General features: G+C 44.5%; 1 protein-coding gene across 1 annotated transcript; it reads right to left on the minus strand.

The window, feature by feature from the left end:
• Positions 1 to 15,433: 15,433 nt before the first annotated feature.
• Positions 15,434 to 19,405, minus strand: LOC142391534 (ADP-ribosylation factor-like protein 4C). The gene has a single exon (XM_075477368.1). The coding sequence runs from the start codon at positions 18,965 to 18,967 to the stop codon at positions 18,383 to 18,385; it is 585 nt and encodes a 194-aa protein (XP_075333483.1). The 5' UTR covers positions 18,968 to 19,405; the 3' UTR covers positions 15,434 to 18,382.
• Between the last annotated feature and the right edge of the window lie 937 nt (positions 19,406 to 20,342).

The raw sequence follows: 20,342 nt of genomic DNA on the forward strand, positions 1-20,342 counted from the left end.
ATGAAAACGTGTCGTTCTGAGCAGAAAATGTCTTAAAATGCATGAAAACGTGTTGTTCTGAGCAACATCGCACCAAACGGAGCTTCTCACACCTGGACCAACACACCCAGATGATCAGGATGGAATCACTCTTAATGCAAAGGCTTAACGGACTCAAACAGACCTGTTGCTCTGTACATGCTCCAAAGTTTCCATCTTTTTGTAAAAACAGTGAAGTGTATACATCATTGTAGCTGAATCTCCAATAAAGCTGCTCTCATTCACAGATTTTCTGTTTCTTTTCTCAAACGAGTCAGAAACTGTGACTGAAAACCAGCTCATTAAGAGCTGAAAAGACTGTCTCTCTGCTCTAACAAAACCCCGATTTTATAACCTCCTCTGATAAAATTCACCATTCAAGCAGCTAAAAGCCAGCGGCTGTGCAGTGAGTGCAGCTGCATCTCCCCCAGCGTAACACCGTGACTCTGGGTGAGCATGAGCGGCCGTGCTGCTCCTCTGCAGGGCCAGATTGGAGCTGGTAGATGTGGTGTTATTGTCCCTTTTTTTTTTTTTTTTTTAATTAATTCATTTATTTTTATTTTGTCATACTTTATTTTTTTTTTAGACATTTTTTTTAAAGATTTTTCATTGATTTAAACATTGACATTTAAACATGAACATTATATCCCCATCTGGCAATAATAATAATAAATAAAATAGAATAAAAATAAATAAACAGATAAACATAGAATAAAACAAACAAAATGATACTAATGTAGATAAATAATTAATTTAAAAAAAAATACATTCCAATAGGGTCACAGCAGTGCACAAATTGCAGAAATTGTACAGTTAATCACAATTCAAGGTTGTGGTATTATTGCCCCTTTAATTCCAAAGTCTCTTCATTAGCATCTAAAATAGGTAATATTCATGAGCACAATATAGCAACTAAGTGAGAAAGTGTCATACTTAAATATGAACCGCTGTCTGATCCTTTAAGATAAAAAAAAGATGATAGATAATAACCAAAATGAACAGATAATAATGATAACTGATGATCGGGAGGTACAACCCAACACAACACGAGGAATCTAATCTTCAAAGGAAAATCTTTCTGTCCCATTTCCTCCACCAGAAGCCGACTCAGCTCACAGCCTTCTTGCCCCCCGGACCCCTCGGAGCCCCGGACTCAGAGATGGTCACAGCAGCCGGGTCACGACCTGTTCGAGCTGCGTCCCTCAGGCAGGCGTCACAGCTCTGCACGCCAAACCATCCCGACATACGATCGGTTTCTTCCCCTCGGCCCGTCTCTCTGATGAACTTATAACAGTCTGAGGACGTCAGAACACTCACTGTGGAATAACCAGAACTCTTTGCCTGCAAATAAGACGATTTATGCACATATTTACTGTTTATTTGTAGATGTCAGTCACTCACGCTCTATAAGGACAACCAGTTTGATGTAGAAACTGGTAATATTCCCGTTAGATACATATCATACAATAACTTTGCACTACTGTTGCTTGTAAATATTACTCCTTATTTTATATTTTTATTCTTTATTTACTTAGTTTTTTAGTTGAAGTAGTTTATCTTTATGCTCGTGCCTTATATGTGTGCAAATATCTGGCCAATAAGGCTGATTCTGGTTCAAAGACAGTGATTAACAGTGATCCTCATGAATCTGCAGCAGAGCAACAGCTAGTTTTAAAGAAATGAACATTTCTTTAATCCACACGAGGACTCATGGCAAGATGCTAAGTCACTGCAATCCAACCAGATCTGATTTAAATAGAGAGAAGAGTCTGAGGATTAAAGAGTTCAGCGTCTTTACGAGGCCGGGAACATGAGATCAAAGCCGAACCTCAAACATTACAGGAGCCTGAACGGCACAGTTAGCACTACAGAAGGTGGTTAAGTTGGGACGAACACCATCACAACACCCCCTCAAGGGGAAAAGTTCAAGATCTAAAATAGCTTGGCCCTTGAACACGGAGTAAACCCCATAACGGGGGCCAGCATCAGTTCATCTTTATGGTCTCAACAGCTTTTCAGGCTGGTTTTAAATCTTAAAGCTTGTGTTGACTCAACAGCAGCTGATTTTCACAACACTAAACAATAATCCACTCTTATGTAACACGTTTAATGTTAAAAAAAACGAATCAGCTTTGGGTCTCAGTGGCGAGTTGAGCGTTTTTTTATTCGATTTAATAGGGTTGGAGCTTTTTCTGAGACAGCTAGTGGCCACAGGTGGTACTGCAGTTTGCAGTCGATTTATTCTAAGACCGTTAAACAGCAGAAATCAAGTTTTTAACCTTGTAAACATCCACGTGGAGTTTTTTTTATGCTAGAAAACATCACTGAAACAATCAGACAACATCATGGCTGAGCCTTTCCATCAAATAACTGATTTGACCTGTCAGCTTTAATATATTTAAAAAAAAAAAAAAAGCTGCTTTATCCAACATTAGCATTTAGCAGCAGATTATTAGCGGCGTGCTAACTTTTTTCAGATGAGAAGCTCATTATCGGTGAGGACTTCTTTTCAGCCCAATGCGAGAGTCTCTACTGTTGTTTTGCTGATTGTTTTTGCTCCCTGTTTCACGTTTGTGTCTCTGCTCCATAGTGTGTTTAAAAGCTTGATTTGTGTTTTTCAGATTGACTTCAGAGTCACTGGACATGCTGAAACTGTGTTTTTACCACATGACCAGAGAAAAGGCCAAATAATTGGACTATGGACCTTGTGACACAGTAGGGGAATCAATTAATTGACTATTTAATGTCCAGCTCTGCTTTGATAGGCTCTTTTCAGCTTGTTATTACTGGGCTTTTCATGTCAAGTGTCAAATAGGACGGCTTTAAAGTACGATTTACTTTTATTTATTCGTCTTTAACAAATGTATGCTATCCTTTCTGGTGTTCGTGGTTTGTTCTTCTTCTGAATTTTACTCCCAAATTAATCTTCTAAGTGTGTTAATCTGACTTTAAACATTCTGCTCAGTCAACACGTTTCCATGACAACTGAAGAAACGCAAATTATTGTGCAAGTTGGACCAAAACCAGGCTTTTAAACGGATAAAAATTGTATCAGCATTACCAAACATGGACTATCACTCCCAGAAAAGGCAGCTGGGGATAAAATCACTTCTTCAAGTCCAAACGCGGAAAGAAAAATTACTGAAAGAAGAGCTCTATGTTCAGAAACATCCTAATTTACACATTTAGCTGGAGGCGGGACTAATTTCTACTTTCTTATACATCCAAACATGACACGAGGCAAAGATGTAGCTACATTTAAGTCATTTTAAGGAGAAAGAACTTTTTTTTTTTCATGACAAAATACCGTATATTGCTCAAATTCAAACCAAATATCTTGGTTTTAGCTTTCAAAAAGCCCACGTTTGTTTAACTTTTGTTTCAAAACGCCCCCATTAAATAAGATTTCACGTTATTTACAGTCTAGACTTTGATCAACTGCTGTGACGAGGGGTTTGTGCCACTTGGTTAGATATCCTCGGTGCGCTTCGGGCGCGGGAACGTTGGCGTTCAAAGCTTCTGCACGCGGGAAACAACAGGCTTTCACTGTGGACTGCGAGGGAGTGAAGGATTAGCATCCAGAAGAAAATCTGTCTCCCAGCACACCCACAGAAATGTGGAGAAACAAACGATGATGAGCAGACAAAGCTGGAGCTCTCTCAGATGGTTGAAAGGAAGATGGAGCAGATTCTAAAGCTGCTGAGACGAAAAAGTGGGCGATTTATGCTGGAAATGAGCTCTGAAATATGTCGTCTCTCCACAAAATGATCAGAAACAGGAATATGTTGTTGGTTGGGTTGTAAATCAACAACTCGGTGATTACTTCACCAGATGCTGAGCTTTAAGGATTAAAGTATTCTGAACAAATGAATTCTCCATTTCTGTGCTGAGAGGATTAAAATCCATCCCAGCGAGCGGATTCAGTCTTTATGAAGACAACAGCAACATGAATGTGTCTCAGTAAAGTTTGCACAGGGGTGTGTTCACCTTCTTCTTTAAAGGCTTCATACGTGAGCAGCTCAGCTCTGTTTGCCCACGCCGCGGGTTGACGATGGCGGGAGGCCATTTTGTTATTCACGTTTGGAAGATGTGAAGTAATGGAGGCCGTGAGAAACTTCCACAGATGTGTGTCTGAGTGTATCGGGTAGTTTTAGGACTTGATGCTCATTAGAGGGAACAGAAACGACTTTATAAATCCTGCTTTGCTGCGTTCGTTTTTGGTTTCTGAGCCTTCGGGCTGAGCAGGTTACAGGAAGTCCGGGGTCAGCTCCTGTTCCCCGTCTGCCCCCATCAAGGCGTCTTCTTACACTGGGAAAAAAGCCAAGTCTTACCAAGTATATTTGTCTCATTTCTTGTCATAATATCTCATTACACTTAATATAAGACACAACTGCCTAACAAGCACCATTTCAGCCAGATATAGGGACTTGTTTGAAGACAATACATCTGGAATATCTTGTTAAATGAAAAAGTCTTGAAAACAAATTATTTTGAGTCACATATCATATGAAACAAGCTTTTTTTGACATTTGAAGAGGTTTTTAAGCTAATTTCAAGATCACTTTTATCTCAAAAGTCCTAAATATCACTAGCCTGGGTGCCAGCCGAACTTAGCCCCGCCCACAAAAGTTTAGGTCGGGAAGTTCGGTCTGGCTCTGCTCAGTTGGGAAATCATTATGCCCGACCAAGAATCGGTCGACCCAATCAGATTGCCAGGGCGGGCTTTACACGATGATGGACAGATGATCAACAGGGACATTATCGACCACGTCACTAAAGAGCGCTTGGTTTGACTTCGTTTGAAACAAACATGGCTGCCGCTGGAGAGCTAGGGTGTGTAGATTCTGCCATCGAGTCTGTTCTACAGGATCTCCACATTGCATTCATTTTGAAAGACGAACAGAGGAACGCGATAAAGGCTTTTATCGATAGAAAAGATGTTTGTGCCGTCCTTCCTACAACAAGTGTGTGTTGCTTAATCTACGTCACATACTACGTTGCTCTGATTGGTTGTAGGTCTATCCAATTGAGCGAAGAGGCATTTTTTCTCCTGGTTTGGTTGAAACACGCCCCATACTCAAATCTCTATTGAGCGGTATCAGACTCACATTCTGACTAGAATCGTGAGTATGACGTAGTCAGGCTAAAATATCACATCTTATTTCAAGAAATCTTGACAAGCCGATTTTCACTAGTTCCATTGGCAGATTTTTTTGCTTTTTTCAGGCAAAAACGTCTTTTATTTGTTGTTTTTCTTACTTATTTTTGGAGGCATTTTTTCCAGTGTAAAGGACCTGCAGCAGCAGCCGCTCTGCAGATCGTCTCACGCCATATTAATTCAGCCGATTCTTCTGCTACTTTGAGAAAATCTCCTTCGTGTTTCTTACCCTTCCTCCTTGTGTCCCCACCCGTCTTCCCCATTGTTGTCCTCGCTCTGACTTCGTCTCATTATCCTTTGGGGACTCTACAACCATCGACCAGCATCACCGACCGGCCTGCTGGCTCCTCCTCCGCACCGGCACCCACCTGGACTCTGCAAGAACAAAGTTACAGTTAGTTAAAGGAGATTTAACTAATCATCTCATGTCATGTCCAAAACAATTCAAAGTGCTTCACATGAAATAAAAGCATTGCAGCAGGGAGTGGAAGAAGCATTAAAAATACATAAAAGAAAATAAAGAGAAACAAATGAAATTATTTAAATGAATTTAAAAACCAGCAACAGTCCAGATAAGTTCAAAGATAGCGTGCAGATTTCATGCATAGACACATGAGAACAGAAATGTTTTTAACCTGGATTTAAAAATGTCTCCATTTGGTGAAAGTTTAATCTCCACTGGCAGTTTGTTCCACTTGTTTGCAGCATAACAGCTAAATGCTGCTTCTCCATGTTTAGTCTGGACTCTGGACTGGACCAGCTGACCTGAGTCCTTGGATCTAAGAGCTCTGCTGGCTTTATATTCTCTGAACATACCACAGATGTAAACCATCAGCAGGCTTTTAAAATCTATTCTGTGACTGACTGGAAGCCAGAGTAAAGATTTTAAAACTGATTTGATGTGTTCAGATCTCTTAGTCCGGGTTAAAACTCTAGCAGCAGCGTTCTGGATGAGCTGCAGATGTTTAATGCTCTTTCTGGGAAGTCCAGTTAAAAGAGCGTTACAGTGATGGAGTCTGCTGGAGATGAATGCATGGAGGAGTTTCTCCTGGTCTTTTTGGGAGAGCAAACCTTTAATTCTGTTGATGTTTCTGAGGTGGTAAAAAGCTGCCTTGGTGACAGCTTTGATGTGGCTGCTGAAAGTCAGATCTGAGTCTATCAACACTCCGAGGTTACCGACTTGGTCAGTGATTGTAAGGTCCCGAGTCTCAAGATATTTACCAACGCTGACCCTCTTCTCTTTGCTACCAAACAGAATGATCTCAGTTTGGTCTTCATTTAATTGTAGAAAATTCTCTCTCATCCAGGTGTTTACTTCCTCCAGACACTGACACAGTACGTCTGCTGGGCTGCAGTCTGGTGACAGAGACACATAAAGTTGTGTATCGTCTGCATAACTGTGATAATTGATGTTAAAGTTCTGCAATATCTGACCCAATGGGAGCATATACAAGTTAAACAGAAGAAGTCCAAGAATTGACCCCTGGGGGACTCCACAAGTCATGGCCACTCGCTCAGATTCATAGCTGCCAATAGTAACAAAATAACTCCGGCCTTCTATGTAGGACCTGAACCAGTTAAGGACCGCTCCAGAAAGTCCAACCCAGTTTTCATAAACCTTGTCTTGACTCAACTTTTGTTGTTTCGGCTCAGTGACCTAATAAAGTTTAAAATGAAGTTTGAGTTGACAAACTAAACTCTGGATTCAAACGGCATCTTCACAATCTCCCTCAAGGTTCGTCTTCCGTTAGGAGAACAACTAAATCCCCATCCTCCTCCCTCCTCCGACCTGGAAGTCATTCACAGCCAGATATTTTACAGGAAGATGCTTCTTGTCCTTCAAACAGTTCTCAGAAACTGAGCAACAGCCGATTCCACCATAAGTCTACGCATCAACTGGTGCCACATCAATAATTTACAACTCAATGTAAATAAAACCAAAGAAATAACTGTGGACTTCAGGAAGACACACCTGCCACACACCCCACTCATCATAAACGGCAGTGTTGTGGAATCTGTGAAAAGCACCAAGTTCCTGGGGGTGCATATCACAGATGACCTGACCTGGTCTACCAACACCACCTCCCTGGTCAAAAAGGCCCAGCAACGCCTCCACTTCCTTCGCCGGATGAGGAGAGCGAACCTCCCCCCTTCTGCCCTCACCACCTTTTACAGGGGTGCTATTGAGAGCAGCAGCCTCTCAGTCTGGTACGGCAGCTGCTCTGTTGCCGACCAAAAGGCCCTACAAAGAGTGGTAAGGACAGCAGAAAAGATCACCAGATCGGCCCAACCATCTATCCGTCCCGCTGCCTCAAGAGAGCAAACAACATAACCAAAGACCGACTCACCCTGCACACAAACTGTTCACCATCCTACCATCTGGTGAGTGCTACCGCAGCATGTGGTGCAGGACTTCCAGACTCAGCAATAGTTTTTCCCCACAGGCCATCAGACTACTCAACTCACTTAAGAAAAGTCTGTGAACATGAAAATACACACCCACTGTATGCTGCTTTTGTCACTCTGCACTTTACTTACTGCACCTTTTGTACATCACTATCTACCTCTAATTATTTACCCGTCCATTTGTCTGTACATGTGTGTTTCTTTGTCTTACCTGTGTGTTGTGTGTGTTATAATGTTGCTGCACATTTGGAGTATGGGGAGACGCAATTTCGATCCTCTATGTAATTACTTGCACTGATTGCATGGTTGGATTGACAATAAAGTTCACTTTGACTTTGAAGTCTTATTTTTGGAGAATCTAAATAATGTGATGCTAAGATAACTGACAACAATCTGATGTTTCCCTGGAAGATTTTAAGATGAACACTTCTGATTGTGCCCTGATTCGCCACTTTGGCAACTTTCTGCACATCTGACCAGCCTCTGCTGCATTTATCTGTGTTTTAACGTCGAAGACAGAAACAAGTTCAATGTTTCAACTGGCTGAAGCAAAAACACCAAATATTACAGCAGAGGGTTTAGTGTCAGATTTACCTGGTGAAACAGAATTTCTGCATCGTTATCCAACGCGCCGGATAAAAGCTGCTCAGCGGGGGGCTTCAAACCTGCTGCTGGTGGATCTGGGGCTAAAGATGCCCAGATACCAGCCTGCATGTCTGGTTCCACCGAGCACATGGTGCTGCCGGAGCTGACGCCCCATGGAAAAAATAAATAAATAAATCTCCTGGAAGAAGCCTCGGAGAGGAACCGCTCCAAGTAAACAGATCTAGTCAGATGTCGGCGGTTTTTGACGGAGAACCAGGTGAAGCTGGATTTTTACAGCCAGTTCCCCGTCTCCCTGAGCCTTCAGCAAAGAAAGAAAGAGGAAGAAGAAGAAGAGGAAGAAGGCCATCCACAGCACCGATCAGGGGACTCGTGGGTCGGAGGAGCTCTCACCTGAGGGGTGTGGAACAGATTACATTGTGCTCTATATTAGTCTGTAACCATGAACTAAAGCACTTCATGTAACCAACTCACACGTGTTATGAAAACGAATTACACCGAGATACATCAGAATATATTCCAACACACATTAAGGGAAGTTATTAGAAAATCCAGCAGCTTTGGCCCCTAAAAACAAGAGTGAAAAACAGGTTGGAGCCGGTTTGGTCTGAGCCCAGAACGCACGGGACCGTTACCTGGTGGAGGGAAGTTCACAGATTTGGTGATGGCGAACCCAAGAGCTGTGAGGAGAAGAGTGCAGCTGGTTCTGACACATTTATCGGTCAGAAACCACAGAAGATTCACAGAGGAAACACAGGAGGCTTGAGACAGAAAACATTGGATGGCTAAAGAGCAGCAGGTGAGGCGATCAGTAAAGCAATGCAGGTGTGACGAGGAGAGGAAGGAAGATTCAGCTGGATAAACACGGAGGAAACCCTACAATTATTCCTTTTTCCTGAATAAACTCCACTGCTTTGGGTTTCTGACTGTCTCCGGTGTCTGTTTTGGCTGTTTTTCTGGCTCCGACACTTGAAAGAAACTATGTAAAAACTCTGTATTTTGCCACCAGTATTGCTATAATTATGCAACAATGTGTCAGTAATGGTGGGTGAGAAGGACACGGATGCGGACTTCAAAAAAGCAAACTAGATTTATTTTACAAAAACAAAGTAACAAACAAAATGCGCGGCTGAGCCAGATAACAAAGAAACTTAAACTGTGGAATCAAATGAAACATTAACAAGACTAGGAACAAAAAAACAACTTACCGTGGCATGGATGAATACTTAACTTTGAAACACTTGACATGGCGTGATGGTGCAAGGATCTCACAAAAACTGAAGCAAACAGGGAACTTAAGTACTGTGGGGAACTGATGAGTGCAGGTGACGTGAATGAAACTAATTGCAGGGAAACTAAAACATGGGAAAACTAAGAACTAAACTAAGACATGACTAAAACGTGATCTAAAACCAAACATGACCTAAAAACATAGTCCCATGACACAATATTGTCTGGAAGTCCAGCGTTAAAGCCGGCCCTGACCTGGATATGGTTTAAACAACCAGTGGGTGCGTGAAGCGGCCCAAAACACCAACCTGGATATGGTTTAAACAACCAGTGGGTGCGTGAAGCGGCCCAAAACACCAACCTGGATATGGTTTAAACAACCAGTGGGTGCATGAAGCGGCCCAAAACACCAACCTGGATATGGTTTAAACAACCAGTGGGTGCATGAAGCGGCCCAAAACACCAACCTGGATATGGTTTAAACAACCGGTGGGTGCATGAAGCGGCCCAAAACACCAACCTGGATATGGTTTAAACAACCAGTGGGTGCATGAAGCGGCCCAAAACACCAACCTGGATATGGTTTAAACAACCAGTGGTGCATGAAGCGGCCCAAAACACCAACCTGGATATGGTTTAAACAACCGGTGGGTGCGTGAAGCGGCCCAAAACACCAACCTGGATATGGTTTCAACAACCGGTGGGTGCGTGAAGCGGCCCAAAACACCAACCTGGATATGGTTTAAACAACCGGTGGGTGCATGAAGCGGCCCAAAACACCAACATGGATATGGTTTAAACAACCGGTGGGTGCATGAAGCGGCCCAAAACACCAACCTGGATATGGTTTAAACAACCGGTGGGTGCATGAAGCGGCCCAAAACACCAACCTGGATATGGTTTAAACTACAAGTGGGTGCATGAAGCGGCCCAAAACACCAACCTGGATATGCTTTAAACAACCGGTGGGTGCGTGAAGCGGCCCAAAACACCAACCTGGATATGGTTTAAACAACCAGTGGGTGCGTGAAGCGGCCCAAAACACCAACCTGGATATGGTTTAAACAACCAGTTGGTGCGTGAAGCGGCCCAAAACACCAACCTGGATATGGTTTAAACAACCAGTTGGTGCGTGAAGCGGCCCAAAACACCAACCTGGATATGGTTTAAACAACCGGTGGGTGCATGAAGCGGCCCAAAACACCAACCTGGATATGCTTTAAACAACCGGTGGGTGCGTGAAGCTGCCCAAAACACCAACCTGGATATGGTTTAAACAACCGGTGGGTGCGTGAAGCTGCCCAAAACACCAACCTGGATATGGTTTAAACAACCAGTTGGTGCGTGAAGCGGCCCAAAACACCAACCTGGATATGGTTTAAACAACCAGTTGGTGCGTGAAGCGGCCCAAAACACCAACCTGGATATGGCTTAAACAACCGGTGGGTGCATGAAGCGGCCCAAAACACCAACCTGGATATGCTTTAAACAACCGGTGGGTGCGTGAAGCTGCCCAAAACACCAACCTGGATATGGTTTAAACAACCGGTGGGTGCGTGAAGCTGCCCAAAACACCAACCTGGATATGGTATAAACAACCGGTGGGTGCGTGAAGCGGCCCAAAACACCAACCTGGATATGGTTTAAACAACCGGTGGGTGCATGAAGCGGCCCAAAACACCAACCTGGATATGCTTTAAACAACCGGTGGGTGCATGAAGCGGCCCAAAACACCAACCTGGATATGCTTTAAACAACCGGTGGGTGCATGAAGCGGCCCAAAACACCAACCTGGATATGGCTTAAACAACCGGTGGGTGCATGAAGCTGCCCAAAACACCAACCTGGATATGCTTTAAACAACCGGTGGGTGCATGAAGCGGCCCAAAACACCAACCTGGATATGCTTTAAACAACCGGTGGGTGTATGAAGCGGCCCAAAACACCAACCTGGATATGCTTTAAACAACCAGCGGGTGCATGAAGCGGCCCAAAACACCAACCTGGATATGGCTTAAACAACCGGTGGGTGCATGAAGCGGCCCAAAACACCAACCTGGATATGCTTTAAACAACCGGTGGGTGTATGAAGCGGCCCAAAACACCAACCTGGATATGCTTTAAACAACCAGCGGGTACATGAAGCGGCCCAAAACACCAACCTGGATATGGTTTAAACAACCGGTGGGTGCATGAAGCGGCCCAAAACACCAACCTGGATATGGTTTAAACAACTGGTGGGTGCATGAAGCGGCCCAAAACACCAACCTGGATATGGTTTAAACTACAAGTGGGTGCATGAAGCGGCCCAAAACACCAACCTGGATATGGTTTAACAACCAGTGGGTGCATGAAGCGGCCCAAAACACCAACCTGGATATGGTTTAAACAACCAGTGGGTGCATGAAGCGGCCCAAAACACCAACCTGGATATGGTTTAAACAACCAGTGGGCGCATGAAGCGGCCCAAAACACCAACCTGGATATGGTTTAAACAACCAGTGGGCGCATGAAGCGGCCCAAAACACCAACCTGGATATGGTTTAAACAACCAGTGGGTGCATGAAGCGCCCAAAACACCAACCTGGATATGGTTTAAACAACGAGTGGTGCATGAAGCGGCCCAAAACACCAACCTGGATATGGTTTAAACTACAAGTGGGTGCATGAAGCGGCCCAAAACACCAACCTGGATATGGTTTAAACAACCAGTGAGTGCATGAAGCGGCCCAAAACACCAACCTGGATATGGTTTAAACAACCAGTGGGTGCATGAAGCGGCCCAAAACACCAACCTGGATATGGTTTAAACAACCAGTGGGTGCATGAAGCGGCCCAAAACACCAACCTGGATATGGTTTAAACAACCGGTGGGTGCATGAAGCGGCCCAAAACACCAACCTGGATATGGTTTAAACAACCAGTGGGTGCATGAAGCGGCCCAAAACACCAACCTGGATATGGTTTAAACAACCAGTGGGTGTATGAAGCAGCCCAAAACACCAACCTGGATATGGTTTAAACAACCGGTGGGTGTATGAAGCGGCCCAAAACACCAACCTGGATATGCTTTAAACAACCGGTGGGTGTATGAAGCGGCCCAAAACACCAACCTGGATATGCTTTAAACAACCAGCGGGTACATGAAGCGGCCCAAAACACCAACCTGGATATGGTTTAAACAACCGGTGGGTGCATGAAGCGGCCCAAAACACCAACCTGGATATGGTTTAAACAACTGGTGGGTGCATGAAGCGGCCCAAAACACCAACCTGGATATGGTTTAAACTACAAGTGGGTGCATGAAGCGGCCCAAAACACCAACCTGGATATGGTTTAACAACCAGTGGGTGCATGAAGCGGCCCAAAACACCAACCTGGATATGGTTTAAACAACCAGTGGGTGCATGAAGCGGCCCAAAACACCAACCTGGATATGGTTTAAACAACCAGTGGGCGCATGAAGCGGCCCAAAACACCAACCTGGATATGGTTTAAACAACCAGTGGGCGCATGAAGCGGCCCAAAACACCAACCTGGATATGGTTTAAACAACCAGTGGGTGCATGAAGCGCCCAAAACACCAACCTGGATATGGTTTAAACAACGAGTGGTGCATGAAGCGGCCCAAAACACCAACCTGGATATGGTTTAAACTACAAGTGGGTGCATGAAGCGGCCCAAAACACCAACCTGGATATGGTTTAAACAACCAGTGAGTGCATGAAGCGGCCCAAAACACCAACCTGGATATGGTTTAAACAACCAGTGGGTGCATGAAGCGGCCCAAAACACCAACCTGGATATGGTTTAAACAACCAGTGGGTGCATGAAGCGGCCCAAAACACCAACCTGGATATGGTTTAAACAACCGGTGGGTGCATGAAGCGGCCCAAAACACCAACCTGGATATGGTTTAAACAACCAGTGGGTGCATGAAGCGGCCCAAAACACCAACCTGGATATGGTTTAAACAACCAGTGGGTGTATGAAGCAGCCCAAAACACCAACCTGGATATGGTTTAAACAACCGGTGGGTGCATGAAGCGGCCCAAAACACCAACCTGGATATGGTTTAAACAACCGGTGGGTGCATGAAGCGGCCCAAAACACCAACCTGGATATGGTTTAAACAACCGGTGGGTGCATGAAGCGGCCCAAAACACCAACCTGGATATGGTTTAAACAACCGGTGGGTGTATGAAGCGGCCCAAAACACCAACCTGGATATGGTTTGAACAACCAGTGGGTGCATGAAGCGGCCCAAAACACCAACCTGGATATGGTTTAAACAACCAGTGGGTGCATGAAGCGGCCCAAAACACCAACCTGGATATGGTTTAAACAACCAGTGGGTGTATGAAGCGGCCCAAAACACCAACCTGGATATGGTTTAAACAACCAGTGGGTGCATGAAGCGGCCCAAAACACCAACCTGGATATGGTTTAAACAACCAGTGGGTGTATGAAGCAGCCCAAAACACCAACCTGGATATCGTTTAAACAACCAGTGGGTGCGTGAAGCGGCCCAAAACACCAACCTGGATATGGTTTAAACAACCAGTGGGTGCATGAAGCGGCCCAAAACACCAACCTGGATATGGTTTAAACAACCCGCGGGTGTATGAAGCGCCCAAAACACCAACCTGGATATGGTTTAAACAACCGGTGGGTGCATGAAGCGGCCCAAAACACCAACCTGGATATGGTTTAAACAACCAGTGGGTGCATGAAGCGGCCCAAAACACCAACCTGGATATGGTTTAAACAACCAGTGGGTGCGTGAAGCGGCCCAAAACACCAACCTGGATATGGTTTAAACAACCAGTGGGTGCATGAAGCGGCCCAAAACACCAACCTGGATATGGTTTAAACAACCAGTGGGTGCGTGAAGCGGCCCAAAACACCAACCTGGATATGGTTTAAACAACCAGTGGGTGCGTGAAGCGGCCCAAAACACCAACCTGGATATGGTTTAAACAACCAGTGGGTGCGTGAAGCGGCCCAAAACACCAACCTGGATATGGTTTAAACAACCAGTGGGTGTATGAAGCGGCCCAAAACACCAGAGGGTTCCAGCATCATGACTGAAAATGTGTCCAGACGGCAGCATCAGAACTCTCAGATGTCAGTTCCTAAAATGCTCTGGCATGAGACTGAAACTCACCGTTCCTTTCTGTCACAGGAGCCACTTTCAAATCCTGTGAGATCCTATTAAAGTTTAAAATATCCCTTTTACGCACACAGACATTCATTCCCATGCCCGTCTGTGCCTTCAGCCGGCGACCTTTTGTCCCCCGACTCTCCCCTCAGCTCAGATGCGTCTGATATGGAATCAGTAAACACTTCTTCCTCTTCCCACCAGTTAAACCCCAGACCAGATAAAAACTAGGTTATTTCTGCAGAACATTGTGTACAGAGCAATTACACTAAAAGCAAACAGTGATTACACTGTGACGTGACAGTGGATACCAGTTACATGACCGAAACCAGCACAATAACATGATGGAAAACATGAAAACGTGTCCTTCTGTCCACAAACAACCGGCTATTTTAGCTTGTTTTAGAGATATCTGTGTTTTTGGTCCTGAAATACTCACAAATTACATAATTTTAGATAAAACAGGAGTTCAAACTGTTTTCTTTTGCCTGATAAAGATAATTTAGCTGCCTTTTAGCATTCCTTCATCAAGAAAAAACGAGTGATTTAACTCATAAACCCTTAAGAATACAGTTTTAATCAGTAATTAATCTAATGATGAAAAATATTAAAGCTAAAATATGTGTTTCCGGTCGATCACGTCAATCCTTTAAGGAATTAGAAGCAAATTCATGATAAATATGTAGTAGTTTAAGAGCATTTTAGCATGTGGGGTGTTTTTTAGTCACATTGTTACATTAACACACAATTTAAGCATTTATAGTGTTGAAAAGTATAAAATCTCATGAGAATTAAACTTCCTGATGGATCTTAACACAAACCAAACACACACATATAAAAAAACAACAACACACAAGTTCGTTTACAAAGAGTTTAATCCCAAAAATACGTCTTTTTTCCATTTTGGCATTGAACACATGGTTTGGTCTTGCTGTATGTTGGCCGTAACGCTGATGGTTACGTATTCTGAAGTGGTGGCTATCATGCAATACTGACCACGACTGAGGAGAGAGATATGCCGCGTTCACGCTCCAACTGCGAAAAAACAACCTTCATGCCTGCCCCCTGGTGGTAGATACACGTATGACACGGTTATTACACCAACATGCTGCTGTTTATGGGTCAGCTATGTCTGCTTGGACATAAATGTGGCACGATGACGTCCAACAGTCCTGCCAGTTAACATCCAACGCAAGTTCCTTAACTATTCTGCAAGTCAGATGGAACATAAAGGGAATACTGTCAGGTTTAGGGTTTGTTTGGGATCAGGAGGAGCTGAACAGGTTCCCGCCTGTCAGTTTGTTTCACTACGTTGCAACAGGAAGACACTTTTCCTTCTAACAGTCTCATCTCTCAGAAACTCAGCAACAGCTGATTCCACTCCTCATCTGGTTTTGGAGAATCTAAATCTGATTTTCTGTGATTGTTCTGCGAAAATGACTCTATATGCCGACGACTATGTGTTGTTTTATTGTAAGATTTCAAGATTAACATTTCTGATTGTTACCCTGATGAAGCTGTTTGGGGACTTTCTGCATATTGAAACACTGATTTAGTGCACAAATCCTCTCTTTGCTACATTTATCTGTGTTTGGACATTCTTGCATCTCAGAGAGAAACAAACAAATCTGGTAATTTGTCTGCAAAAACGCTCCTCTATCAGGACCCCTTGGCTTTAAACATCAAAGCACGTAAATGTGGCACGATGACGTCCAACAGTCCTGCCAGTTAACATCCAATGCAAGTTTCTTAACTATTCTACAAGCTGAGTCAGATGGAACATAAAGGGAATACTGTCAGGTTTAGGGTTTGTTTGGGATCAGGAGGAGCTGAACAGGTTCCCGCCTGTCAGTTTGTTTCACTACGTTGCTACAGGAAGACACTTTTCCTTCTAACAGTCTCATCTCTCAGAAACTCAGCAACAGCTGATTCCACTCCTCGTCTGGTTTTGGAGAATCTAAATCTGATTTTCTGTGATTGTTCTGCGAAAATGACTCAATATGCCGACGACTATGTGTTGTTTTATTGTCAGATTTCAAGATAAACATTTCTGATTGTGCCCTTATGAAGCTGTTTGGGAACTGAAACACTGCACAAATCCTCTCTTTGCTACATTTATCTGTGTTTGGACATTCTTGCATCTCAGAGAGAAACAAACAAATCTGGTAATTTGTCTGCAAAAACGCTCCTCTGTCAGGACCCCTTGGCTTTAAACATCAAAGCAGAGGGAGAGTTTCATCAGAAGCGTCGGGTTAACCCAGAATAAAAGATTTTTACGAAGATTTCCTGAACCTAACCAAGCGGCTGTGATCAAACGCCAGTCTCACACCGATGCATTCCTTTTACCTCGAATATCAGATGATGAGAAATGATCTCCAACCTGAGCTGTCAGCGTTCTGGTAAACAAGTCAGAAAACCAGTAGAATTTGCTCACTTAGCTAACCGGTTAGCTGTTCATAACGAGGAATAACAACAATGCAACGACCCGATAGGTTGTTACTTCATACCCTTAAACACGACCCATAGCTGCGACCTGCAAAGTGCTCCTTCAGCCAAACACACGAGGGAAATACGACTCATAAAGCAGCAAAAGTCATTCTCAAGAAGGAGGAAGGAGGGCAGCGAATGGATGGATCCAACAAGTCGATAACCTTAACCTTAGTTTTAAGTTCGGGTTAGAAACTGATCGTGATTAGGACTAAAATAACAGGTTAGGGTTGCATGTATGTAACAACATCACTTAATTAGTGTTAAAGCTCAAAAGTAGTTGTTTAGGGTTTAGAAAACATCACAGTCAGGATTAAAATGCATTATTTGCTACATCTCACATGCAGTTCTTCTAATGACCACTAGAGGCCGCATGTATTTGTACGTAACTAGATCGTTTATTCCACCATTTTGACCATGTGGTTATTTTTTGTTCAAAAACAGTCAGAATATAGAGGTGGGACTCGTTTTATGCAGCCATGCTGAATTTTTCAGGGTGGGGTTTGATGATGATGGTGCAACGTAAAAACAACACCACCCGTCTGTGTCACAGAGAAGACAAGCTTTGGGTTCACCGTCAACTTATTCAGCAACTTTTCTTTGAGAGAAGGCGGTAAAACAAAAACAAAGCTGTAAAAAAAAACAGGAAAAGCGAATAAAAATGGTACATTTTTTGCTTCCAGAACACAGAAAACCAGCTGCTCAGAGAGCTGAAGGCCTCTGTGGAGGCTTCCAGAGGAGGAATAATCAAAGAAAATCTGCAAAAACCACCCGTCAACACCACCTAGTGCAAACCTGCCTGGTTATCGTCTCCACCTGCATGGGTCTGACACCAACCCGCTAATTTGGGATATTTCCACCTCTGTGCAGCAGGGAGAGCTATAAAAAAAAAGCAGAACCACAGAGTTTTATGTGTCGCCTTCCCCGGGGAATCACGTTTCAGCTCGCATCTCTCCCTAATCACAGCTACAGGTCTCACATCTGTGCACAGCACAGCAACAGGGAGCTCCACCAGTATCCAGACACTCTGAAACACCAGAACTATTATTAATCCTGCTAACTTCTAACAGAGAGCGCCCAGTCAGGAGGGATAAAACTGTCATCTATCAAGGCAAACCAGCTGCATTCCTCATTAATCTGACATCATGATGACTCTTCTGTGGATTTATTATATTTAATATGATCTAATATATGTATTTACTGCCTGTTAAGAGCACATGGATGCTTATGTGGTGGCAGTATAAATATATTCCCGTCTCATGTGGAGTAATCAATAAAGATATATATGCTGTAATATTTTCACAGAGGGGGGGGGGGGATCACTGCCTCTTCTTCTTTTGCTTCAGAGACTTCCTCCTTTTCACTATCATCTCATACAGCTTGTCCATGCCCTCGTCCAGTCCCTCTCCGATGATGGCGCAGGCCGGCTGGACGTGGTACGGCGTGGAGGGGCTCAGCTCGGCCAGCGCCAGCTGCCTCTCGATCTCGCCGACGTCCAGCGCGCGCGGCAGGTCCTGTTTGTTGGCGATGACCAGCAGCGGGGTGCCCTGGTTCTCCTGGAAGCGGGTGATTTTGTGCAGCTCGGTCCGGGCCTCCTCCAGCCTTTCGGCGTCCACAGAGTCCACCACGTACACGATGCCGTCCGTGCAGCGGCTGTAGGGCTTCCACAGGGGCCGCAACTTCTCCTGGCCCCCGACGTCCCAGAAGTGGCAGCTGATGCCCCTGGAGGCCCCCGCGCCGCCCAGCCGGATCCTCTCCGTGTTGAAGCCGATGGTGGGCACCGTGTTGACGAACTCGTTGAATTTCAGGCGGTACAGCACGGTGGTCTTACCCGCAGAGTCCAAGCCCAGCATGACTATGTGCAGGGACTGGAAGGCGGCCAAATTGGAGAAACTGTTCCCCATCCTGCAGGCTGTGAGTCCCAGAAGCGAGTTGTTTCCCCGCAGGAGACGCTTAGCAGCGACCCATAAGTTGTGCTGCTCCTCCGGTGAGAATCAAAGTCTGCCTCTCCTGCTCAGCAGAGGTGCAGCGCGCAGCCCCTGGTTGCACTCCGGCAGACAGACAAGGCGCAGCATCCCTGGACACACTCCAACTGCGCGAGGCGTCCAGAAAATTTCACGAGCAGCGGTGCAGTTCGCAGTGCGCGCCGCTCTCCAAATGCGCAACTTACGCGCGGCCGAATGTCACATCATGCCTCAGCATCGCTGCTTATCTCCAAGTGCGTGGAAGCCGCTTTCATGTGGTGGCACGAACACACACGCAGGGGGACGATGTGTGACGCGCGGACCCGCCACTGAACGCTGCCATGTAGAGATGCGCCAAGTTTCCCGCGTGAGATGAAAGAAAAAACACGTTCCGCTTCAGTCACGGCTCCAAAAAACAAAAGCCTGCTGGTTGGCTCGTTTGTCTGCTGAGCAGCGGACACAGAGGAGAGGGATGGTTTTAATTTGAAAGATATTCAGGGATGTTGGAGCTGCGGTGCTTCCTCTGCGCAGCGAGCATCCAGAGCTGTGACATACTGACCCCTGGTGGTCAGAGCAGGCAACAACAAGCTGAGGCGCAAATATGAACACCAGAAACATGCCAGAAACATGCCTGAAACATGCCAGAAACATGCCTGAAACATGCCTGAAACATGCCTGAAACATGCCTGAAATATGCCTGAAACAGATAAATAAAGTTATTGTATGTTTGAAAACTCATTTCCCTCTTAAATTCCTATAAACTCCCGGTTGTTCAGTCGGTTACTTCACGTACTTCAGGGTCATTTCTGTGCTGATCTGCTCATGTTTTCCATAATTCAACCAGTTCTTCTTTAGTTTTTACATGTTTTATGTTCTGTTTTGTTTTAATCACAATCTGATTCATGTTTATTCATTACAGTGTCTATAAGATCAGATAAGTATTCAGGAAATAAATCCCGCTGTAAACTGCTTTAAGTGGATTTATTCATGCTGTCATGTGATATGTGCACCACTAGATGACAGCACACTGTTTCTTCAGATCGTGAGGGCTTTGATAAAAGATCAGGGGTTTTACATCCAGGAGGAGGCGTTTGTCCTCGTATACTTGTAACTTTTGGGTTTTCTCATCAGCATTGAGAGTAAGAGAGTTTACTTTTTTATGCGAAGTGGCTTCTTAGGCTTCATCTTAGACCAAAATGTCTCCTTCTGCAGAGCTTTAAAGAGATGAAATGCTCTTCATGCCCCGGACATTCTCACCTTAATCAGGTTTTTTATCATTAATTCAGGTGTGGAGACACACTTTAAAACAACACAC

Source organism: Odontesthes bonariensis, chromosome 11 (assembly GCF_027942865.1).
Source record: "Odontesthes bonariensis isolate fOdoBon6 chromosome 11, fOdoBon6.hap1, whole genome shotgun sequence".
Lineage (NCBI taxonomy): Eukaryota > Metazoa > Chordata > Actinopteri > Atheriniformes > Atherinopsidae > Odontesthes > Odontesthes bonariensis.

Excerpts from the sequence above, each read along its gene's own strand:
- LOC142391534 (XM_075477368.1), bottom strand. The coding sequence starts at position 18,967 with ATGGGGAACAGTTTCTCCAATTTGGCCGCCTTCCAGTCCCTGCACATA.